The 27,246-nt window shown below is 36.3% G+C and overlaps 1 protein-coding gene across 2 annotated transcripts in view; it reads right to left on the bottom strand.

Moving 5' to 3' along the window:
• Nucleotides 1-27,246, bottom strand: part of Abcb1 (ATP binding cassette subfamily B member 1) — a 183,550-nt gene that overhangs the window by 46,127 nt on the left and 110,177 nt on the right. For both annotated transcript variants that reach the window (XM_071612155.1, XM_071612159.1), the window contains exons 4-7: nt 19,406-19,562; nt 6,261-6,309; nt 3,835-4,026; nt 3,114-3,285 (exon numbers count right to left, since the gene is read on the bottom strand). In XM_071612155.1, coding sequence (XP_071468256.1) covers nt 3,114-3,285; nt 3,835-4,026; nt 6,261-6,309; nt 19,406-19,562 — 570 coding nt within the window. The remainder of the gene's footprint in view (nt 1-3,113; nt 3,286-3,834; nt 4,027-6,260; nt 6,310-19,405; nt 19,563-27,246) is intronic.

Here is a 27,246-nt window from a genome sequence, read left to right as displayed (position 1 = left end):
TATCTCTTGCTAATGCTCCAATATCCCTTCTCTTATCATTTTCTTTCTGTTTGAAGAATGTTACTTAGCCAGTCTTCAACAAAAGGTACACTGGTGAAAATATTTTCCAATTTTCTTTAATCTCAAACTATTCTTACTGATGTTACATTCTGGTTATTTCTGGAGGACAATCTTACCAGATCTAGTATTTATCTTGATAGTTTATTTTGTTTTTGGTTTTGAAAAATTTGGCTTTGAATACTTGAAAAATATTGTGCTTCTTTCCTTCTGGAATTCATGGCTTCAGAGGAGAGATTTGTTATCATCTAAGTTGTTGTTCCCCAATAGGTAATGTGTTATTTCTCTTTGGCTATTTCCAGATTTTTTTTTTTTTTGTCTTTGTTTTTCAGTAGTTTAATTGTGTTCCATAGCATGAATTTCTTTGAGTATATCCTGTTTGGGGTCAGCTTCCTGAATCTAATGGTTTGTCTTTTACCAAAAATGGTAAGTTTTGCAGGGCATGGTAGTGCACGCCTATAATCCCAGTGGCTCAGGAGACTGAGGCAGGAGGATCTCAAGTTCAAAGCCAGCATCAGCAATGGCAAGGTGCTTAGCAATTCAATGAGACCCTGTCTCTAAATAAAATACAAAATATGGTTGGGGATGTGGCTCAGTGATTTCAATCCCCAGTACCAAAGGAAAAAAAAAAGAAAAAGAAAAAGAAAAGAAAGAAAAGGGGGGTGGAGTTTTTAGCCATGACTTCTTCAAATTTACGTTAGCTCCATTGTTCTCTTTCTCCTTTTCTTTTGGAACTCTGATGATAATATGAACTTTGGATTTTTTGTTATGATCCCACAGGTCCCTGAAGCTCTTTTCTTTTTCTCTATTTCAGACTGGATGAATTCTATTATTCTACATCCAGGTTCCCTGATTCAATTCTATCATTCCCATTTATTTACATAGATGATACCCACTCAGCATGATTCTTATTCCTATTGTGTCTATCAGTTCTCTAATTTCATTTTGATCTTTTTAATCACTTCCATTTTGCTGTTTTTTGTTTGGTTGGTTGGTTGGTTGGATTTTTTTTTTTACTTCAAAAGAAATTGTCATTGATTAGTGAGGCATTTTTATGATAGCTAGTTTTAAATTGTTGTTAGATTATTCCAATATCTCATTATCTCAGGGTTGGGGCCAACAAATTGTTTTCAGTTTTATTTTCCCATTCAAGTTGTAATACCCTTGATTCTTGATATGATAGGTGACTTTCTATTGCATCCTGGACATTTTTTTCTATTAGAAGATGCTGTTGTCTGTTATTTAACTCTCATAGTTTAGCAGGTAGTTATCCTCTTTAGGTTTTGCAAGGTATTTCTGGCCTACATTTGTGAGTTTTTGTAGTGTTTTGGTCAGCTTGGTTTATCTGGAGCTGCTGGGATCTTTATGGCTCCCGTTTCCACTTTCTGAGGAAGTGAAAGTGGTTTCTCCAGGACTTGCAGTATCTCTTGGTAGGGAAAGAGTGTGGTAGTTACCCCTACTTCTGCTCTCCAGCTGCCCCAGTATCTCTGGTCAGGGGAATAGGGTCTTGGGCATACAGCTACAAAGACAATTCCCAGACCAAGCTGTTTGTTGGGACTGGAGCCCTTCCTGTTCTTGCCTTTTGCTTTTGTATCTCTGAGTTGCAAAGGAGAGCCTCATGCTCACTGGGACAAAAAGGCTTCCAAAATTAGTAAATATTTATTTTTTTAATGTGGTTGATAATCAGATGCTTTAAGAAATGTTTTGAAAATCATAACAAAAGATTATTTCAGAATAGAGATTATAATTTAGGTCTCAGCAAGTAGCCTAAGGCTCCTCCTCCTGCTTAAATAGTATCTGAAGCAATAGGTAATTAATTATTAAAATATTAAATCATGGTCTGTATTCCAAACTTAGATATTAACAGATTTTAAGTAGTTTTTCAATCAATGACTGATGTAAAGAGTTTGCATCTAACTTGCTTAATGTCCTAGTAAACAGAAAAAAATCAATTAACAACAAGAAACTTTTACCAACTATTTTAGCTAACTGATAACCATTAGGAACACCATTTAAATCCTGCATAACTCTGAGCAACAAATTGGCAGAGTCCTCAGAACTTTAATTTCTTCCTTCATAAAGTAAGAAGATAACATGTGTATTTGCTTGACATAGCAGATGTTCAATAAATGGCAGTTATGGTTTGCAGGAACAAAACAACATCTATCCCATAGGGGGAAATTTCTAAAAGTATACTTACAGTCTAACTTACTCTGTGTCAAGCATGGCTGTGGTTGGTCTTCCATTACTTACATTTTTTTGGTATAAAAATTTGTAGCACCCTCTCCACATTATATGGAACCCAACAAAAATTTATATAATGGGCCAATCTCTTTATTGCATACCCAGTTTTACATCAAATCAGTTTGTAAAATGAATACCACTATCAAACTGGGAAACGAGCTTTAAAAAATCATTGGAAGAACTGTGCAGAGTTGGGAGGACCACTTTTCTTGCTCTGCCTTCATGACTGGGAGAGAGAGAACTGAAAGCTAAGAACTTATGTGTAACTAAGGCTTGAAAGTATCTATTTTCTTAAATTATTATTCTAACAATGGATCTGAATATGCATAAACACAGAACCATTCATAGTGATGGAAAAACTGTAATATCAATTTACTAAGTAAGCAAAGTCTACAAAACCAAAACTATTAACATTGAAAATGTTAGCTGAATAGAATATACGTGTCATTCACTGAACTTGAATATGGCATTGTTCACTACAGTGAGTTTAATGTGAGTGAGTTCACTACATTGTTCACTACAGAACACAGATCTTTGGAGTTCAGTATGTATTTTTCATGAAGGCACAGGATGAGAGGTAAAAGCCACTTCCATCTTTTTTATCTCTTTCCCAAATTCTCACATGGCCAAGAACATCATGGAGTCCTGGCAAGGGTTAGTACTCAGTGAGGTGGGATCAGCTTATTCTGCCGATTGTGAACAGAATATTTGAAAGCAAGTATAAAATTCAGAATCAGTGCTATCGTGGTTAAAAGATCCTTCCATGGGGTTGTGGGAACAGTTTAAAATCTGGATGTATAGTCTTTACCTACCTTTGCCCAGAGAGCAGCTGACAGTCCAAGAACAGGGCTGATGGACAAAATCACAAGGGTTAGCTTCCAACCATGTGTAAATCCTATTATATAACCAGTGAAAAATGTTGCCAGTGACTGAAATAACATTCCAATTTTGTCACCAATTCCTTCGTTAATCTTGGAGATATCACTGAAAGAACAGATAATGTTAGAAAATGTCAGAATTGTACACCCAGAACTTTTTTTCCTGAATCCCGTTTTGTTAGGTGTTGAGTATATTAATTTACATCTAGAGTCTTTGTTGTATGGGCTTGTTTTATTTGGGAGGGTGTAAGTTTCTAGTTAAAAAAAAAAAAACTGTCATTAACAACAAGAAGCTGTAATTCAGATGACCCTAGGAAATGGAGATGGTATACTTAAGAAATTGTCAATGCAAAAATTTCAAGTAGCTTAGAAATTGCGCTAGAAGGTGTGATATTAGTGCTGTACTGTATGCTGCTTTCTGCATATTCTCAGAGTATTTCTTGATTTTGGTAAGTCTAATCCTTCATTCAGTGCTAGTCATGCAGGTTCCCTCATGGCTTGCCAGGGGACTGGGAACAAAAAGGTGCATAAGACATGGTTGCTACTTAGTCTTATGAGTGATACATTAACACCTCCTAACAGATTTGATGACATCTATTTCACTTCATTAAGGATAAGACCCATGTCGGAGTTAAGAATACAATTAGGTACTTACTCTGTGAGTCGGGTGTTAAGCTCGCCAACATCATGCACATCAAACCAGCCTATCTCCTGCTTCATTATAGCATGAAAAAACTGTTTTCTAATTTTGTGGACTTGTCTTCCAGCTGCCATGCACCAAAATGAAACCTGAATATAAGCAGCAACAAGCACACCAGCACCGATTCCACTATAATAATAGGCATACCTGAAAAACAAGAAGACTGCACATACTCTGTTTTCTAATCAATGCATCTTTCCCAAACAGACTACTCACTTACTTTTAATTTTCTGGGCATTTCTTCATCTTTAACAAATAATAAGGGGTTGTAACAAGCAGAATTGATGGTCAGCATCCAACTATCTCTGGGTCAATATCAAGGAATTTGTAAAAATGGTTTCCTCTTTGGCTTAAACCCTAAGTTTTTACTTAACAGCAGTATAATCTCATCAAGCTGCTTAGTAATCTTTCCAAGACTCAGTTTTCTAACTGGTAAATGGAGGTAACAATAGTAATGCAGTATTGTGTGAGTATACCTGGACCAGTGCCTGGCACATAGTAAGCACTGAGAGAATGTCAGTTACTATGGAAGATCATGTGTGCTGGGACCTCAGAGAAATGCATCATTATAGTCTTGACTACTTTTATTAGATCAGCATTGATCAATAAGCCTCTGGAGTTGTCTCTGCACATTAGAGGATGGATAGAAGTGACAGAACTTGTCAGAAAGTGAAACCAAGATAGGGAAGTGGTCCCCTGGCCTTTTGGTCTATTAGTCTAACAGAGTTTAGATGTTAATTGACAACTGAAAATAAAAGGAATTTTTATATTATGTATGCAACTGGACATTATCAACAATCATGAGCTATCCTAAAATGTTCAATGAACCAAACAGTAGCTCTTCCAGTTTAAACTTCAACAATAAAAAATAAAACCAGATGCTCGATATCTATAAATGTTGAATTAATGTTTTCTTACATTTCAAAAAGCAAATAACTCTTGGGTTTCAATAAATATTTTGTTGTTGTTGTTTTTGGCACCAGGGATTGAACTAAGGGGCACTTGACCACTGAACCATATCTCCAGCCCTATTCTGTATTTTATTTAGAGACAGGGTCTCACTGAGTTGCTTAGCTCCTTGTTGTTGCTGAGACTGGCTTTGAACTTGCGATCCTTCTGCCTCAGCCTCCCAAGCTGCTGGGATTACAGGCGTGCACCACCGCACTCGGCAAAAATTAATTTTTAGGTTAAAGGAAAACATTCTAAAAAGGATACAGGATACCAATTTCCCCATTTTTAAAAGTTCTCTACTTGCTGTCTTCTAATAATAATGCATGCCATGTAGAAGCTGTAAAAATGGCCATGCAATAAACAGTCCCTGATGTCACTGTTCACAATTTTGAGTTCAACCCATCAGGAATCTTGCTAGACAAATCTTCCCCTCAAGCTCTATCTTCTAGTTTGCAATTTATTTGTCAGAGAATCTATAATCAGAAAACTAAACTTTAGTTAATAGGTAACTCTGGGTTAATTATTATCAAAGTGTTAATGATACACCGAGAAAGAGCTAAATGAAATCCCATTTAACAAGCAGAGCTCTTGTTTTGAGAGTCAGTAATATATTCTAATGTAACATTTTAAACAACCAAGACATTCTAGTTTTCCCAATATAAAAAAACAGTTCTTCTTCACAGAAATAATTGGAGGTATTTGCTTCTCATCTTTCAAAATAGAATCAAGTGTGTCAACTGTCTGCACTTTCCTTAAACCTATCATTTAGATTATAACATACAATCATTCTGATTCACTAATACATAACTTTGGACATCTGTTATAAATTGTTCTGGGAGGTAAACTTCATGATGCATGAATCATTAACAAAAAGTTTCCCTGTGTTAGGTCAGAGTGACTTTATTTCCTTTGGGATGTTTTATTGTTTAGAATTAGATGTTGGCCTTTAAAAAAGTGTTTTAGGCTGATCTATCATGTCATGATTGAAAGCACTCAAGAAAAAAAACTGAATAATTACAAAGTCATTAAAAATAATGATTCTTAATTCAATTATATTTTAAAAGACTACCTTGTCCTCTTCTAATTTCCCTGTGTATGTATTCTGTCTTTGCCAGTGCAGACATAAATCTAATTTAGGCTTAATCTTAACTTTGGTTCATTTTGTGCAGCAAATATTTTTCTTTAAAAACAACCACAAGAATGAGAAGTTATACTCCATGTATGTGTAAAATGTCAAAATACACTCTACAAGTCAAAAATATGTAAAAAAAAATTCTATAATGCATACCCCTTGAATCCTAATAATGGGTTTTGTTCTCCTCAAAAATTTACGTTTTTATTATGATACTGCAAAGTTTTGAAAGATACTATAAATAGACTGATACAGAAAATGTTAACAAAACAATAGTAAGAAAAAAATGTTTAATTACGTGGTCATTTCTTCCTCCAAACTGATGTTCAGTTTAAAGTCAGCTCCACCTAGATCACCATAAAACAAACACAAAATTTATGTCTCTTTGGTCTCCAGTAAAAATAAGAACATAAAAATGAATCAACTTCATCTCACTTAATAATTTACACAAAATAGGTCAAACTGACTCAGTTTTAATTGCAAAAAAGCATTATGTCATTCACTTAAATTCTTCTTTGCTGGCTGTGTGCAACCACATACAGACTAAATTCAATGAGGCTTACTTGCAAAAAGACATGCAAATTGATAATAAATACCAATACATACTTGACACATATTTAAAATCTAATACTGCATTTCTCCAGTTTTTATTTTTATTTTAAAATTATTAAATAATTATCACTACGAACGATGTATCAAATTATCACAAAGAATAGTGTAGTGAACATCACCCAATATTAGCAAAATGCTAACATCTTTGGGCCAAGTACTTTAAAAAGTCCTTCACATCTTTATCCCCCTCCACACACACATACACATAACAAATAAACACTTATTCAACTTTTTGCATATATATTTTCAGATTTCATACATGCATATATACACATGGGCAAATACAAACACATGCTTAGTTTTTTAAAAATGGACTCACAGTCTACATGCAATGGCCATTTTCCTTGTCAGTATATATGTGAATCTATTTTTTCAAAGTGTAATCTATTTTAGTTGTTTCTAATATTATACTGCAATAAATAATGCTGTATTAAACATACTTGTGCACATAATATGGTAAACATTTTGTAGGATAAATTATCACAATCAAGACTGCAAGATCAATGGGTAGATACACTGTAAATCTTATAGTCATTACAAAAAGCTAGGTTACAATATGAGAGAAGTCTGATCTTGATGAGTGTGGAAAAGTGGAGGAAAAGTATTTTTGGCAAAATGAGCAATATGGGCAAAAGTATATGGCAAGTTTGAAGAATAAGCAAGCCAGTGTGGCGGGGGAATGGGATATGTTTCATAGAGGTAAGAAGGGCCATATGTGCCTAGAAAAAATAGTCTATTCAGGCATGTATGGAATATGAAAACAAACTGGCAATCAATCAGTGGTTCTGAGATAAAATGGCTATAATCAGAAATATGATCGAGGAAGATTTAGCTGTCAGTAATGGGCAAGGTAAACTGGAAGAAAGACTAAGGAACTTGAACTATTACAATTATATAGGGGGAAAAGGCCTGAATGAAAATAGAAAGTTAGGAAAATATAATATTTACAGTGGAAGAAGCTACAGGACCTCATTAATGGAATGCAAGTAGACAGTAAAAGTAAAAAGTGATCAAGACCTCCAGCCTAAGCATCTGGAGAATGGCAGTACTATGGTGGGAAATAAGCCAGTAGAAAGAGTTGCTCTTAACAGATGAAGGAAGATTATGAGATCAGTAGTGAGCACTTTTATTTTTTAGTGCTGAAGATATTCAACTGAAGATGTCCAAAAAGTACTCAGACTATGACTTTTCAGTTTGAGAAAGTTCAAGCTAAGACCGTGTAAATACATATATTTTCAAAGTCAAAATTAGATCTTCAGGGCTGGGGTTGTGGCTCAGCGGTACAATGATTGCCTAGCACATGCAAGGCCTTGGGTTCAATCCTCAGCACCGCATAAAAATAAAAAAATAAAATAAAAGTTTTGTGTTCAACTACAACTAAGAAATATTTTTAAAAAATTGGGTCCTCTGCATTTATATACACAACAATACCACATATATAGTTTCATTCATCAGAAACCAATTCTGAAACTAAAATAGTCACTTTGACTCTTGTCTTCTGGTTTCTTGAAACTCATTCCACTGTGACCACATTCCCTTAGTCTCCTGTTCACTGGCTCTCTGTACTATTCCTCCTCCCTAAATTCTGGTGTTTCCCAGAATCCTATGCATGCTCCCAGAATGACCTTGGCCAGCTTCAGCAATTCTCAAATCTGTATCTGGAGTTATTCAAATACCATCCTTCCTCATGGTTAATGCTCTGGTCCCCCATCATCTGAACCCCTACATTAGCTTGTGGTCATTTGTCCTCATTCCTTACAACATGGAGACTTAGAAAAGGAGTTTAGACCAAGATTTTAGACAAGCGTTCTCATTAAGGGGTTAGTGCCCAAAGTCATTGTTTTTAAACATTTATAAATTATTTTTGACATTATTTGTGCTGCTGTTAGTTTTATTTTTGGAGTTAAAACATGCTTCTGAGGGTGGGCTGAGAGGCAGTATCTAGTATGCCATCATCCCCAGCTCAAAATAAAGTCAAAATGTTAATTTTTTTAAAAGAAAAATATGTATTAGAATTTATATTTTATGAAACCCATTTAGAATAATAAAAGCAGCATAAAGAGTATTTTATAGAAATTAGATTTGATAGTGTTGATAACTACTATTCTGAACCTTGAATTTGGGTCTTAATTTTCTGAATAATTCTCTTACGAGAGCTAAGGATGTCTCTCAGTGGGTATGTGCTGCCTTGCACATGCAAGGCCCTGGATTTGATCCTTAGCACCATCAATATTTTTTTTTCTTATGATCAATTGTTGTTTTGAAACATAATAGTGCCTGAGTCAAATAATACTAAGGTTTAATTTTATACTCTTAACTCTGCCAAATCACATAGAATCAGACTCTCTGGAGGGAGGGTCCTAGAAATTTAAATTTTTAATAAGTACACCAAGTAATTATGCTTATTAAAGTATAACACAATTGTGGTATTGCTAAAGTGTGAAAACCCTCATCTAAATCTAAAGAGTACCAACTGCTGTGATCTCAAAAATCTGTTCTGTGGCTGCCCATGGTGGCACAAGCCTGTAATCCCAGTAGCTTTGAACCTGAGGCAGGAGAGAAGGATTGCAAGTTCAAAGCCAGCCTCAGCAGTTTAGCAAAGCCCTAAGTAATTCAGTGAGACTCTGTCTCTATATAAAATTTTTAAAAAGCACTGGGGATATGGCTCAGTGGTTGAGTGCCCCTAGGTTCAATTCCCAGTACCAAAAATAAAATAAGAGAAAAAGGACTGGGATTGTAGTTTAGCTGTAGAGTACTTGCCTAGCATGTGTAGGGCCCCAGGTTCAATGCCCAGTACAACAAAACAAACCAAAAAACAAAAAACTGTTTTGTTTGGCTTACAGTCTGTGTATGTATATATTTATATATTTTTAATTACTTGACAATATCTAATACTAGGGAAATTCTATACAAAAATCCAGACTTCAGATTTCTCATTTTAAAAAGTAAAAGATCCTAATGCTTGCTTTGCACCCTCACATGACAATCGGCTAGAACTAAGTAGAGTTCAGCCTCCATTTCAGCTCTTCACCATTCCCTATTATTTTACCTGAAGATTCAGGGATCTCTTTCACAATTACCTGCTTATCATCTATAGATACTGTATGACCCACAATGCCTGACTTACAAATTCATTACGAGTAAATTCTTTAGAAAGATGATAATCAAGTGAATCTTTTATTTAGTGAGGATATTACAGGAGAAAAGAGCCAAGTCAAGACAAGATTTGGCATAGTGTTTTTTAATTTATTAAAAATAACTTTTGTCAACCTCTACTTAATTAAGAACCTTCTACCTTGACCTTCTATTTCAATCAGGTCTTCATGTTTTCATCATATTTTATCTGTGGAAACAATATGATTTTGTTGTTTCCATTTGTAATCTTCAGTGACTGTTTCCATTGCATCAAAGATAAAATCCAAGGCCCATAACACGTCATATTAATCCATTTGCAATCTTGTCACAATGTACATGTGACAGCATCATATTTTTGAAGTATCAACCAATGATTTTCCAGATATTTTCTTTATCCCCACATCCTTTTCCTCATTCCAGTAGCTATGAGGAAATCAGGAAATCACTGCCGTAGCTAAAGAGAAAACAGTGTGCAGGTTTCTTCTTGACTTTCGTGAGCCCAAAGTCTATCCCTGAAGAGTGGGAAAGGAAACTGAGCAAGGCAAAAAATATTTTGCTTAAATTCTATGAGACTGACTTCTACCTTTTTTAGACTAAAAAAATGTGCTGAGAAAAGATGCAGTTAAGAATTGATAACAGTATAGATACCTGAGGGCCCAGGAGAGAAAAGCCTGTCTCCTGATACCTTATTTCCAGAAGAAAAGCCTGTTCTCCCATAGAACTTGAAAAAGAATGATTATATAATTAATTGAGGAAGCTTTGGGATAGCTCCCCAGAGTCTTCCTGGACCTAGAGAGAGGCAGAAGAAACAAATGTCCCCAGTGCTCCTAAGAAAAGGGAACACAAGTGCCCAATGGGATGCACATGTGGAAGACAGTGCTGAAGGACTTTGACCTTCACACGTGTCTGGAGTGAGGCTGGCCTCCTAGCTCATCCCAAGGAAAGGTGAGGGCTACCCTAAAATAGCTGAGATTGGGTTTCTGTCACATTATTTGAGGAAGGACTTGAAACTGAAATTAACTCGTTGTATAAAATTAAGTTATATTTTTTGCACACTTGGGTTCTAAACAACACCTTCACTGCACCCCTTTCCAGCCTCAACTCCTGCAACTCCTGTACCCCACATTCCCCAGTACTTTCCTTTTCATGGAGCTCTGGCTTGAAGCCCAATGAGAAGTTTGTTGTTCCCTAAGTTTTCTTTTTTTTTTTTTTTTCTTTTTTTTTTTTTTATTGTTGGCTGTTCAAAACATTACATAGTTCTTGATATATCATATTTCACACTTTGATTCAAGTGGGTTATGAGCTCCCATTTTTACCCCATATACAGATTGCAGAATCACATCAGTTACACATCCATTGATTTACATATTGCCATACTAGTGTCTGTTGTATTCTGCTGTCTTTCCTATCCTCTACTATCCCCCCTCCCCTCCCCTCCCCTCCCCTCCCCTCCCCTCCCCTCTTCTCTCTCTGCCCCCTTTACTGACATTCGTTTGTCCCCCTTGTATTATTTTTCCCCTTCCCCTCACTTCCTCTTGTATGTACTTTTGTATACCTCTGAGGGTCTCCTTCCATTTCCATGCATTTTCCCTTCTCTCTCCTTTTCCCTCCCACCTCTCATCCCTGTTTAATGTTAATCTTCTTCTCATGCTCTTGGACCCTACTCTGTTCTTAGCTACTCTCCTTATATCAAAGAAGACATTTGACATTTGTTTTTTAGGGATTGGCTAGCTTCACTTAGCATAATCTGCTCTAATGCCATCCATTTCCCTGTAAATTCTATGATTTTGTCATTTTTTAATGCAGAGTAATACTCCATTGTGTATAAATGCCACATTTTTTTTATCCATTCATCCATTGAAGGGCATCTAGGTTGGTTCCACAGTCTAGCTATTGTGAATTGTGCTGCTATGAACATCGATGTAGCAGTGTCCCTGTAGCATGCTCTTTTTAGGTCTTTAGGGAATAGACCGAGAAGGGGAATAGCTGGGTCAAATGGTGGCTCCATTCCCAGCTTTCCAAGAAATCTCCATACTGCTTTCCAAATTGGCTGCACCAATTTGCAGTCCCACCAGCAATGTACAAGTGTACCCTTTTCCCCACATCCTCGCCAGCACTTGTTGTTGTTTGACTTCATAATGGCTGCCAATCTAACTGGAGTGAGATGGTATCTTAGGGTGGTTTTGATTTGCATTTCTCTGACTGCTAGAGATGGTGAGCATTTTTTCATGTACTTGTTGATTGACTGTATGTCCTCCTCTGAGAAGTGTCTGTTCAGGTCCTTGGCCCATTTGTTGATTGGGTTGTTTGTTCTCTTATTGTCTAATTTTTTGAGCTCTTTGTATACTCTGGATATTAGGGCTCTATTTTCTATGTTCTTCCTTCAACATTTAATTCATTCTGCTCTTTCTACCTGGAATGCCCTTTACCAAAATTTTTCTCCTAGATGATAATTTTTCTCCTTACAAATGAGGTAAAAGACGACCTTTTATTAAATGGCTTACACTTAGCAGAGTCACTTACCTGGCCTTAGTAATTGACACAAGATTCCAATTACAAAGTCAGTGCTAGAATAGAAGTATGACTGCTCTGGCCAAGTCCTCTCATTCCCACCCATGTGAGCTCTGAGAAAACTGAACTATATCCTAAGTTCATCTTTGTCTCCACAGAGTTCAGCCTGTTCTATCTGCAGTAACCCAGCCTTCCCGACAATGATAAGTGGTCCCATGGAACCACCACAAATGACAAACCATTTGTCAAAATGCTCTATTCTAGCATTCTTCTACCATAGAAACAAGTGCCTCATATGAGAGCACAAAGAGATATTGTAGGTCATTATACCTGGTAAAGAAGAGCTTTCCCAAACCCAAGCTAGGCTTCAAAGGAACTAAACTGCCCATGACTCAATACTCTATATTGTTTAGGGATCACATTATATTACAGTTTTATCTGACCCAACTACCTCGTATATTCAGTAATTTTAACTACTGAGAACTTAGAAAAAGCAAAGAGATTATGTTGAAAGGATGCTTTTCAAAGCAGTCTCCACAGAGCCCTCATGCCAGGCGCTGTTCTAGACGCTGGGGGGTACCATCTAGAATCAGAGCCACTTTTTCTCATCTTTTTGGATTTCTGTTCCAGCAGGAAGTTCTTTTATTTCAGGCCCCAAAACTCACATAACAGGGTAATATTGCCAAAATATCTAGCAAATTTATCCCCAGGAACTCCACCCCCACCACCACCTTATGCCTTTCTCGCCTTGTGATAAGTTGTAATAAACAAGTAAAAAAAAATCAGCAAGATAATTTTAGAGTAATGACTCTTAATAAGTAAAGGAATGATGCTATAGTGACTTTGGGATGGCTGGGGACAAAAGATCTTTCAGAGGAAGAACTAAGTGATAAACAGCAGCCATTAGAGAAAGACAGGGCAGGGTCTAATCCTACCTAAGCTGGGAAAGACTGGAAGAAGGACAGTGTGGGTAGCCTGTGGTGAGTAAGTAAAGAGCAGACTGATGGGACAGGCTGGGGTGAGGTCACACAGGACATATAAACCACTGTACTGAATTTGTATTTATTCCATTATATGGAAAGCCAATGGGAGAGATATGAACTGACTTTTTTTAAAAACTTGAAATACATAGGCAGCAAAATGAAAGTAAGCTCCTATCTCTCACCATTCACAAAGCTCAACTCAAGAGTGTACCGAAGATCTAGGAATTAAACTAGAGACCTTGCACCTAATAGAAGAAAAAGTAGGGCCAAATCTTCATCATTTCAGATTAGGTCCTGACTTTCTTAACCAGACTCCTAAAGTGCAAGAAATCAAGTCAAGAATTAATAAATGGGATGGGTTCAAACTAAAAACGTCTTCTCAGCAAAGAAAACAATCAACGAGGTGAAAAGAGAGCCTACATTTTGGGAGCAAATTGTTACCATATGCACATCAGATAGAGCACTAATCTTCAGGATGTATAAAGAACTAAAAAAACTTAACACCAAAAAATAACCAATCAATAAATGGGCTAAGGAACTGAACAGACACTTCTCAGAAGATATATAATCAATCAACAAATATATAAAAAAAGTTCAACTTCTCTAATAATTAGAGAAATGCAAATCAAAACTATTCTAAGATTTTATCTCAGGCCAGACAGAATGGCAATTATTAAGAATACAAGCAATAATAAATGTTGGCAAGGATATGGAGAAAAAGGCACACTCATACATTCCTGTTGGCATGGCAAATTAGTGTAAGCACTATGGAAAGCAATATGGAGATTCCTTAGAAAACTTGGAATGGAACCGCCATTTGACCCAGCTATCCCACTCCTACTCAAAAGGACTAAAATCAGCATACTATAGTGACACAGCCACATCAATGTTCATAGCAGCTTAATTCACAATAACTAAACTATGTAACCAACCTAGATGCCCTTCAACAGATGAATGGATAAAGAAACTGTGGTACATACACACAATGGAATATTACTCAGCCATAAGGAAGAATAAAATTATGGCATTTGCAGGTAAATGGATGGAATTGGAGAATATCATGCTAAGCGAACTAAGCCAATCCCAAAAAACCAAAGGCTGAATGTTCTCTCTGATAAGTGGATGCTGATCCATAATGGCGGGGGGGGTGGGACATGGGGAGAATGGAGGAACTTTCATTGGTCAAAGGGGAGGGTTGAGAGGGGAGGGGGGCATGGGGGCAGGAAGGATCATTACCCTAGGTACATATATGACTGCACATGTGATGTGACTCTACATTATGTGCAGCCAGAGAAATGAAAAGTTGTGCTCCATTTGTGTATAATGAATTGAAATGTATTCTGCTATCATATATAACTCATTAGAACAACAACAAAAAAGAAATGCATTAAGTTGTGTTTGTCTTAACACTTAAATAAAATAAGTATTTTGCTCTTTAAAAAAAAAAAAACCTCACTCTGACAATGTATGGAGAACTGGACTAAGATGGGCAAGAATGGAAGCAGGGTGAAGAATTAGGAAGTTAGAGCTTATAGGCAAGGCATGGAGATGGCTCTGGCTACAGGTTGTATCTGGAGATATAAGTAGTCAGATTTTTGGGAATGACCTTAGCACTGTTGTGGGTGGTAAGAGGCTGGCCATCAGCAGACCTTGGCTCTGGGCTCCCTTCACTTAGTTTTAACCTGGACAACCTCCTTTTGAGATGTTCTCCCTGGTGAGTTTTCATGACAGATGGGGTGGGGTGGGGTGGGTGTGCTCTGGTCAAAGAAGAGTTAGTAAAGTCTCCTTGGGCAGGAAGCTCCCATCAATGATAAGTGAGAGGAATTGGACCTTTTGCCTAGATGATCAATCCCTCTGGCATTTGCCCTAGCTGGAGCCAGCCACTCAGTATGGTGGGCTTGCTTACTGCCGGTGACACATTCAAGGGACCATGATTTCCTCACATGTGCTGCTTCCACTTCTGGCCTTTAGAGCTGTGCCTCCTGGCTGACCTTCCTGACATACCCAAAAAAAAAAAAATCAAAGCTACAGGATGATAACTGTGGGAGAGAAAAGACCAAGGAAAAATTGTTGGAATTTGCTTCTATTTTAGGCAGAGTTTGAAAAATATCATCAGAGAGGGGGGGAAAGACAAAACCAAAATGCAGGATTCCTGTCCTAGGAACTCAGTTCTGTAAACTAGCAAGCAACCCTGTCCTGAACATATTATTTCTACTTCTTAGACATGTTTTTTTTCTATCTATAAAACTATGGGCTCAGGCCAGATAATGTCTGGGATCCTTTAACCTACAAAGATGATTCAGTCTTTTATTTATTTATCCCATTTCTTAAGCACCTAGCATGGGTCAGGGTCTATGTGGCTATTATTTTTATTTTATTTTATTTTATTGTTATTATTTTTTGCTACTTTTGTATTGTGGAGATTAGATTGTAATTAGCCTATTTTGGGAGCTTGAAAAAGCAGTACCTCAAAAATAATAAAAACAAACAAAATGCTGGGTATAGTGGCATACAGCTGTAATCCCAGCAGCTCAGGAGACTGTGGCAGGAGGATTAAGAGTTCAAAGCCAGCCTCAGCAACTTAGCAATTTACTAAGCAACTCAGTGAGTTATTAAGCAACTCGGCAAGACCCGAGCTGCTTAATACAAAACAAGGTTGGGGATGTGGCTCAATCCTCAGTCCAAATCAATCAATCAATCAATCAATCAATCACAACAACCTGATTGTATCTCATATTATTCAAGAAAAATTAATCATATTTTAAATTTTAACCTAAAAGTTAAAAAATAAACTGACTCAATTAAACAATATACTTTGAAATATTTTATCCTTATATGTTACTCAATTTTCCAAAAAAATTATCAAGAATTTTTTCCAGTGAAATGTTAAAAGCAGAGGAAAGCCTTGAGCAGATGAAAGAAAACAGATCCATCATAGACCCTTTTATGAAATATTAAGAATTTCAATGTTAGCTAACATTCTAGTTGGCACATACCCATAATCCTGGCCTTGAAGACGCAGATAACAATGTTTTCTTTACTTACAATACCAAAGTTTTGAAACACACATACAAAATGTGCACATAATTTATATACTCATATTTAAATATCAAAACATAAATACAAGTTAGATATTCCTAACCTGTAAATCTGAAATGCTCCAAAATCCAAAATTTTTTGAGCATTGATACGATGCCACCGGAAGAAAATGATACCACAAAATTTTGTTTCCTATACGCAATCATTTTAAAAAATATTTTGTAAAGTTATCTTCAGGTATAAGGTATATGTAAAAATAAATGAATTAGATGTTTAGAGTTGGTGCCCATCCTCAAGATACTTTGTTATATATAGGCAAATATTCCAAAATCTGAAAAAGTCCTAAAATATTTCTGATAAGGGTTTTTCAACCCATACTATTCTGAGAACTGGCATTTCACAAGTAGTTCTCGCACTAATGATGAGTTTTACAGAAGTGAGAGAAGAAATGATAAATGTAAGTTATTTCCATTTTTCCTCTTGCTAATCAAGGGAAATTTAGCATCTGGTGAGGATTTGGTTCATAGACGGCACATTCCAGTTGTGTCCTTGAATGGGGGAAGGGACCAGGCAGCTATTTGAGTGTCTTTTATATGGACACAGACCTCATAACCTAGGACACACATCTCAAAGCTACCACTTCCAAATAGTATGACATCTGGAGCAGATTTCAGTGTATGAAGTTAGAAGGGCATCAACTTTCAGAGATAGCACTGCCTGTCTTCACACATCTTTGGATGGTCCAAGTAAAACTGGTAATGATTGGCACTTATACCTAAAGAGATCATTTGTTTCCTCACAAGTATAAGAGCAAATTAATGTTTGGGTACTAGAGATATAATATACACAAATGTTAATATAGCTAAAAAGAGGCCAATGTATACAACGAAAGCTTAGTTTATTATGGTCAGTCTAAGTTTAGTTCTGTTAGTTTCAAAGAGCTATTTGATGTTCTGCTCTTCCCAGACTGGACTAAACTTCAACAATTGTTTTAATAACCTATAATTTCTTTACTGACAGATAACCACAGCACCTGTTTCTTTATGTAGTGCACAGAGAGCAGCATAATAAATATAACACCTCATACACTGTTATAATACTGTTCATGAAAAAGTGGATTGGATCAGAATAGGCATACAGGCACACATTCGGTCAGGTGAGCTACCAGAGAACACAGAAAGATATTATTATTCCACTATAAGGTAATAAGACAGAGAACTCAACAGAATATTGCCAAACATAGCATGTACAGGAACCAATGAATGCAGAGAGCACTAAGAACTTGCCTTCACTGAATGGTATAGACGAAAGGTGCCAGTTCATAGGTGGTACATCATCTTTTTGAGGGTCCTTCTGAATGCCATAAAAGGAGGTATAAATGCATACGAATTTTATAGAGCTCAAATATACTATCCATTTTTCTGGCCCAAGTCATTTTCTGCAATCACAGAATTGAAGTATTCTCTACCTCAAGGAAAACAATGTATTCTTCAGAATTACAAATTAGTTTCCAAGACCACAGGACAAGTATCAGAAAGGTTCCAAATATACCCCAAACTGGTATGAATATTTAAGTACATGTTTTGGGGGATAGCATCTGTAGTATTCATCACAGACATAAAAGTTAAATGTTGATGTGCAAACTCGTGGATTTGATGCCCAGCAAACACACACACACACACACACACACACACACAGAGTTCCAATGTTGAGGGTCGTTGGAAGCTAAATGGTATCACGACATTTTTGAGTATATTCTCAAACTGGCATTTTCAACATTTTTACCACCTGAAGGTAAACTCAGTTGTAAGTTGTTGAGTACATTAGTTTAAGTCAGCTATGCTGAACAAGAGGTGACCTGAAGATTGAAACTCAGAATTATCAATCAATATACATACTCTTTACTCAAGAGTATGTGTATTACTTCCATATTTTTTTTTCAAGTCATTCACGTTCCCACTCTCTTACAGGACTGTTTTACAACTGTTTTGCTTACTATCTCACTGCAAAAAACGGAAGTACAGTAGTCCCCGCTTGTCCATGGTTTCACTTTCTGTGATTTCAGTTGCCTACAGTCAACCACAGCATGTATCATCTCACATCATCACAAGAAGAGTGAAAACAGTACAGTAACATTTTGAGAAACCATACTCACATAATCTTTATTAGATAATTACTAGTTAATGTTGTTAATCTTTTATGATGCCTAATTTATATATTAAACTTTATCATAAGTATGTATATACAGCAAAAAATATAGAGCACATAGGATTCAGTGATATCCATGGTTTCAGGCATCCACTGGGGTCTTAGACCAAATCCCCGGAAGACAAAGGGGTACTACTGAAATCAGAAGAAAATTTCCACAGATTTTCACTTCCTTATCTACCCACCTTTGGACACTGACATCCAAATATTCTCTATTTCCACCTGTTATTGTAGACAAAATGCTGGTTTTTATCTAAAGTAAATTTTTCCTCCTGTGCTTTGGATTTCCTCCTTTCTCAAGACTATCTAACAAATCTCTTCCCTCTCTTTTAAACATCATTTATCACCTTCTCCTCTCATTTGGATTATTTCCATTCACATACAAACAAGCTAATATTATTCCCATCATAAATACACACACAGACACACACACACACACACACACACACACACATTTACACTCACACCCTACTTGTCTTGGCTCCTTTTCTCCATTCTTGCATCTGCTTCCAGACAGCCCAACCCTGGACAATATCCAAAACTAAATTTCTGGAATTTTCTGCCCAAACCTATTCTTCCTCCGACTTTCTCATCTTAGTTGACAGCAACTGTATCTTTCTGACTTTTCAAGCTAAAAGCATTAGAATCACTTGGATTCCCCTCCAATCTATCAGGGACTCTCATAACTGACTCCAGTGTACAAAGTCCTGCTTAGTTTCCTATACTTCCTCCTTAAGCTTTCTAGAATATTTCTGACTTCAGAGAGCCCTCTCCTTTTCTACATATTTCTGCTGGCATTTCTATTAGGTATTCTATTATCTTCTCAAACTCATTACAAACATGAGCTGGAACTCAGACCCTCTATCTCCCACAGTATTAAATATATTTAGTAAGGGCTCCGCAAACATTACTCTAAGTGATTTCCAATAAAATCAGTGCCATAAACAATACTTACTTGTAAAGTTTTCTGGGATTAAGTTTTCAAAATTTGCAAAGGTATCTGTCATGTCTCCAAACACCAGCATCATGGCGGGGAGGGCAGCTCCATGGATAATAGCAGCCAAAGTTCCCAGCACCATGTACAACTTATCAAGCCAATCTGAATAGCGAAACTAAGAAAAAGAAAAGAGGGGGAAAAAAAAGAAAAAGAAAAGAGAGCATAAACATAATCAGCAGTTTCATGAATGATTTTCTCTACCTTCAAAATATATTTTAAATGCAAGCTCTTTTTGCATGTTACTTTCTAACACTTTGGTCCAAGCTACCCTCTACCTTTGTTACTGCGATAGCTGAATTATAAATGGGCATTTGATTCTTCTACTGAGTTCTGGCCTAATTTTTCATATTGGACTCCATCTATCTTCTTTTCTTATATGAGGACTGATAAGAATTATCAAAGTCTTAGAAATCCAGTATTTATTGTTCTGATTTCCATAAATAAAAGTCACTTTTAATTTCATGAAAACAAATTTGAATGTCATAGTCTCCTCAGAAGACACAATTCAGGAAACATTCATCACCTTAAGAAAGGGTTAAAGATCTGCTGCTGTACAATAGTATTTGCATAAGTGTAACATAATTTTAAAATAATTAGGCCTTAGTAATGAGAAGGAGGAGAAGAAGATTGAGTCAGATACATGCTTCTCAAGGAACATTTTTCCTGAAAAGGTAGAGTATGGCCACAATGAACCACCAGTGCAAATCCACATAACTTTTTAAGTCTCAGGAAGGCAAGAAATGCTCCTCTGGATCCAAACAGTGATGGGAAGAGGACACAGTAAGAAGAATGGGAATTGAAAGGGATGGAAGCATTCTAAACTCATTCTACAAGATCATCACTACTCTTCTACCAAAACAAAAAAAGACAAAACAACAAAAAGAGAAAACTATAGACCAGTATCCCTGAGGATCACAGATAGAAAAATCCTCAACAAACTACTTACATATCAAATCAACATCATTTAAAAAAAATCATACACCATGATTAAGTTGGCTTTAGAGCTGCAAGGGTGGTTTAACATGCAAATCAATATGCATAATCCATCACATAAATAGAATCAAGGATAAAAATCAGCTGGGCTTGGTGGCACATGCCTGTTAATCCTGGCAGCTTGGGAGGTTGAGGTAGGAGGATTGCAGGTTCAAAGCCAGCCTCAGCAACTTTGAATTTTGAACAGGTCCTAAAGCAACTCAAAAAGAGTTGCTGTCTCTAAACAATATAAAAAGGGTTGGGGACGTGGCTTAGTGGTTAAGCACCCCTGGGTTCAATCCCTGGTACCCCCCCCCCAAAAAAAAAGGATAAAAATCATATGACATCTGATCATCTCAACATATGCAGAAAGACTTTTGATAACATTCAAATCCCTTCATGATAAAAAAAAGCAAATTTGGTATAATAGGATCATTTCTCAACATAATAAAAGCTATATACATCAAACTCATATCCAACATCACACTGAAGATGTGTGAATATCTAAGATCAGAAACAAGACAAGGTTGTCCACTCTCATTGCTTATTCACTAAAAGTTTTAACTAGAGCAATTAGGCAAGAGAAAGAAATAAAATACATGCTAATAGGAAAGAAGGAAATTGAATTATTCATATTTGCAGGTAATATAATTCTATACACAGAAAATTCTAAAGTCTCCACAAAAAGACTTAGAACTGAAATATGAATTCAGTAAAGTAGCAGGATACAAAATCAGCATACAAAACATCAGTAGTTTTTCTATACACTAATAATGAATTTACTAAGAAATCAGGAAAAAATCCCACTCACTACAGTCACACATAATAACGATAAAATACCAGGAATAAGCCTAACTAAGGACTTGAAATACCTGTACAGCGAAAATTATGAAACATTGATGAATGCAATTGGGGACAATACTCATAAAATGGAAAGACATCCTGTTCGTGAATTGAAAGGATTAATATTGTTAAAATGTCCAGACAACACAAAACAATCTACAGATTCAATATAATTCCCATGAAAACATAACAATGACATTCTTCATAAAGCTATAAAAATATTTCTAAACTTCAACAGAATCATGAAACATCCCAAATAGTCAAAGCAATCTTGAGCAAAAGGAACAAAACTGGAGACATCACAATAACTGAGTTCAAAAACATCACATACAGAGCTGTAGTAACCAAAGCAGCATGGATTGGCTTAACAACAGACATGTTGGTCAATGAACAGAATAAAGATCCCAGAAATAAATCCATGTATCTTCAGCCAACTGATTCTTGAGCAAGGTGCCAAAATCATATGAGAGAAGGAACCATCTCTTCAACAAATGGATATCCATGTGCAGAAGATTAAACCATAACCCTAGTGAAAAGTCAACTCAAAATGAATCAAAGACCTTAGTATAAGACCTGAAACTCAAAATATCAGAGGAAAACATAGAAGAAATACTTCAAGATATAGGTACAGGCAACAATTTTCTGTATGGAAATCCAAAAGCACAGAAAACAAAAGCAAGAATTGACAAGTGGAATTACCTCAAATTAAAAAGCTTCTGCACAGCAAAGGAAATAATCAACAAAGAGATAACATACAAAATGGAAAAAAAAAATCTTTGCCAGCTATTCATCTGGCAAAGCATTAATATATAAACTATGTAAAGAACTCAAAAAACTTAACAACAAAAAGAAGTAATCCAATTAAAATATGGACAAATGATTCAAATAGACACTTCTCAAAAGAAGAATTACAAATGGCCAATAAACATATAAAAATGCTCAATATCATAAGCCATCTGGGAAATGCAAATTACAATGAGATTTCATGTCACCTTAGTTCAAATGGTTATTATCAAAAACATGAAAAATAACAAATACTGACAAGGATGTGGAGAGAAAAGAACACTTACACACTGTTGGAGGGAATGTAAATTAATATAGTCATTATAGAATAACAGTGTGGAGATTTCTCAAAAAACTAAGGATAGATCTACCATATGATCCAGTTATCCCATTTTTGGGTATATACCCCAAATAAATGTCAGCACACAAAAGAGATATCTGCATACCCATGTTTATTGTGACACTATTCACAATAGCTAAGATATAGAATCAGTTTATGTGCCTGTGTAACAGATGAATGGATAAAAAATATGATACATGATACACAATGGAGGATTATTCAGCCATAAACAAGAATGATATCCTTTCATTTGCAGGAATATGGATGGAACTAGAGGGTATCTTGTTAAGTAACAGAAGTCAGACACAGAAAGACAAGTATGGCCTGTTTTCTCTCATATGTGGAATCTAGGGGTAGGGAGAGACCTGAAAGTAGAATTAGGACTAGGAAGGGGGCCAGGAATATAGGAAAGAGAGGGTAGAAGTAGATGGAGATGATCACCATACAATGCATGCACATATGGAAATATCACAATGAAGTCCATTCATTTGCATAATAAATATGTGTTAATTATAATAATAAAAAATGGGCACAGGGTTCTCCAAGGAAGCAATTAAGGATAAACACTGCAGGGCAAGGTGGCACATGCCTGTACTCCCAGCAGCTGGGGAGGCTGAGGCAGGAGGATCGTAAGTTCAAAGCAAGCCTCAGCAATTGCAGGGTGCTAAGCAACTCAGTGAGACCCTGTCTCTAAACAAAATACAAAATAGGGCTGGTGATGTGGCTCAGTGGTTGAGTGCCCCTGAGTTCAATCCCTGACACCTCTCTTCCCCAAAAAGGATGAACCCCAAAGTAGGTGGATGTGACTGTAGACAGCAGGTTTTTAACCCATGCAAACTGCATGAAAAGTTTTAGGTCTAGGCAGAGTGTGTAAATCAAAACAAAGATTATGGATCAGGCAATGCAAAAGACATAGCAGCAAAAAACAAGATTTTAGAGCTTTTATATACTTCAAGAGAAGACAGACACCAATCCTAAAGTTAGTTAATGAGGAACCTACAAAAATGCAGTAGTAATGAGTGGGAGTAAGTGCCAAATTGACCAGTGGGAAAACAAAGAGTGTCAAAGCCCTTGGCAGTAGCAAATGGCAGCCCATAAAGCAGAAGGGAGAAAGTGAAATTATGTGATAAAATGATAAGTGAAAGTTAGGGTTTGGAGTAAGAAGAGTGTCTAATATAAAGAGTACTCAGGCATTTGGATTTAAATCTTTCCTAACTTTCAAAAATGTAATCAAGTAGTTAAGATGGGGTTGATGACATAACTTTTCATGACCCCAAAACACCATCGCCTTTTGTTTGGACAATTTTTTTTTGTTTTATTGAATCACAGGCCAGATTTTGCTGCTACTTATATTATCTTGACTAAGGATTCATCCTCTTCCTCTAAAAAAAACAAAAACAAAAATGAAAGGGGAGAGATAAGCAGAAACAATTTATTTTATCTTAGAGACTCTACTGAATGGGTAAAATAGCAAATTCCTCAGTACAGGAAAGATGACTGATGTGCAAAGATATCCCTTACCACCATCACAGGATATTTTGCCTCCACAACTACTCATTGGTGATAATAAAAACAAGCAGCCCAACATGTAAGTATCTGCTGAGTGCTGTCTCAAGGACAGATAAAAGCCAGAGAGTAAATGCCAAAGATGGAAACCCTACCCTCACAGAGTTTAAAACGGAGGAAGATAAAGCAAAAGTTTAGGCAATGAATACTCCATAGGCTTCCATAGCACACTGTACAGAATAGACACAAAATTGAGCACATGGGCTGAGTGCAGTGGCGCACCCCTGTGATCCTAGTGGCTCCGGAGGCTGAGGCAGGAGGATCACAAGTTCAAAGCCAGTCTCAGCAAAAGCAAGGTGCTAAGCAACTCAGTGAGACCCTGTCTCTAAATTTAAAAAAATACAAAAACAGGGCTGGAGATGTGGCTCAGCAGTTGAGTGCCCCTGAGTTCAATCCCCAGTACCAAAAAAATGAGCATATCCCTTCTTGATGGAAAAGAAGCATATTGACACACCCTTCAGGAAGCTGGGACAAGCTGGCAGAGACAAGGGCTTGAGGGAATGGAGAGGACAGAAGTCTTATTGAGTCTTGTCTGAATGCTCATCTGGGAAGTGCTATTCAGAAAGTACATGGAAAGAATTCAAAGTCTGAGGCATAGTTTTGTAGCAGAAGTCACAGGAGTGGATAAGTTTATCCAGAAAGAGATAAGAAATACATAGAATTAAGAAAAAATAGAGATTAAGTAACAGAGATAGCATGTTGACTCTCATTTAGATGATCTTGGGGCAAAAGGAAGAAGAGAGAGGGTAGCTGCTAGAGTGGGATTCAGTGTCAAGGGAGACTATTTAATGAAGTCTTGCATTCATAGGTAAATTTTCCAAAGAGACAACTGGTGAAATGTAGGAAGTAAATTAGGATGAAACAATGTTCTACAGAATAAACAAATATTTCAATAACCTGAGGCAGGAGATCATCAGTAGATAATATAAGTATTAGGTTAAAAAAAAAAAAAAAAAAAACTCCTACAATGCCCCAAGATTTCTCCATAGTTGCAAGGGGTAGAGATCCTGTTACAGTGTGCATGAGGAAGAGTCCAATCTGTTATCACCTAAACAAATGACCAAATTTAGCATCATGAAAAAGTGAATTCCTTGGCATGTGATGTTTCTGGATGTGATGGACATGAAGTATACAGCATCCCCTGTGCAATTTTCTTACCAAAAAATGTTTGGTCTGAATGTAATAAAATCTTTAGACCTAACCATTACCATAAAAAGTACAAGGCATGGAAGATCAAGTTAGATGATGCTCCAGGGAAACAATCAAAATAGTCCAGCAGGTGGGACATTCTACAAGACAACTAGTACAGTCTTTTCAATATGTCAATATCATTTAAAAAGAGAGGAGGAAACTGTTCTAGACTAAGAAGACATAATACCCAAATATTATTATTGACTGGATTCTTCTTTGAACAAATTAATTGTTAAAGACATTTTTTTGGAAATAATGAGAACATATGAATATGAACAGAGCTCTATACAATATTAAGAAATCATTGTTCATTTTGTTAAATATGATCAATGCATCATGTTATACAGGAAAATGTTTTGTAGAAAAATTTTCAAGAAATATAAACCAAGTTAGTTATATATGTAATATCATGAAATCCATAATGTCAGATGAAACATGGAAAAAAGTTATAAATGATGACTACATAAGTGTGAATTTTACTATCCTATTTTTTATGCTTGAAAATTTTCATCATAAACTTGGTACAAAAGGGATGGTTCTGAAACAGAAGGAACTAGAAGGAACAAACATTAGAGTAAATAGAGCCAGGCATGGTGGCACATGCCTATAATGTCAGCTGCTTGGGAGACTGAGGCAGGAGGATCCTGAGTTCAAAGCCAGCCTTAGCAATTTAGCGAGGTGCTAAGCAACTCAGCAAGATCCTGTCTCAAAACAAAATATAATTTTGGGCTGGGGGTGTGGTTCAGTGGTTAAGCACTCCTAAGCTCAATACTGGTACCAAAAAAAAAAAAAGAGAGAGAGAGAGAGTAAATATAGACAAAATTAAGTTTCTAGAAATAGACAGAAATTCCAGAGAATAAGAATCTCATATTTCTATATTATATGAAGCAAGATTGATTTCTGGAGAAAAAGAGAAAGAAGATTTGAGAACAGTGGTAACATAATACTGAGTAGGAAAAAGCCACCATCAAATGTCCTAGTTCTAGTTTATTAGGAAAGAGCCTTTTGGGGTGGCATCTCTTAACCTTGAACCTCAATTTCCTTATTTATAAACTGAGAAAAATATTCATAAACACAGAAAACCCCATATAGTTGTTTTATGAGGATTAAAATGAGACTTAATATGAGAAACTTTTTATGAAGCATACAATATAAAACACAAAATAAGAGGTTACTATTATTGGTTTTACATATGTAATAATAAGAATTTTCAGGCTCTCACCTTGACTGTAAGAGACAAACAGTCAAAAAGTTATAACATATTAGGTGAAATGTAAGAGAGAAATTTAAACTAATTATAATCGGAGTCCTTAAAAAAATTATTTGGTTAGTTACTGATAGGAAAGAGAGATATGGTGAACCAGAACTACATAAAAAGAAGGGTAATCAATGCCAAAAACTAAGAGTCAGGCTCTCTGGGGCAAATTAGAGGGTGCTGGTAGGAAAGTGGTTTAGGTAATATGCAACAGGCTAGATGGGAACATGGTTCCCAGGTTAGAGAGGGAAGTTAGTGAATTCATTCATTCATTCATCCAACATTCAAAAAATATTTAAAAAAATAAGAGTTATGCTTGGTTCTAGGTACTGACAATGACAGTGACTAAGACACATCATTTGTCCTCATAATGCTTATACTCAGGTATAAGTAGTAAAAGAGGGAATAGAGGTATTTAATATTCATTCAATATCTAGGTACTTAGTAAAGTTCCAGGCACTTTTTTAGGCAATTGATATACAACACTAAATAAAACACAAAAACTCCACCCTCACAGCTTACATTCAGAGAATGGAAGACATGATGAACAAGAAATCAGTGGTTAAGTATTCAGAAAAAATATCATAGAGGGCCATGGCCCACCGACAAGCATGGCCAGTGGGTTTAGACTGGCTAGTCAGGGATTGTCCCTGAGAAGGGACCTCAATGACAGAGGGATACAGTTATGTGATGATCTGAGGCTGAGCATTCCAGGCAGAAAGAGTAAACACAAAGATCCTTGGATGGACATAAGCTTACTGTGCCTCAAAGATCAAACAGCATGAACACTGTGGCAAGAGCAGACCATGGAAGATTTGTATGCAATAAAGTCAGAGATGAGGTGAGACC

The sequence above is a fragment of the Marmota flaviventris genome, chromosome 1, assembly GCF_047511675.1.
Source record: "Marmota flaviventris isolate mMarFla1 chromosome 1, mMarFla1.hap1, whole genome shotgun sequence".
Lineage (NCBI taxonomy): Eukaryota > Metazoa > Chordata > Mammalia > Rodentia > Sciuridae > Marmota > Marmota flaviventris.
This window is presented reverse-complemented; position numbering and strand designations above follow the sequence as displayed.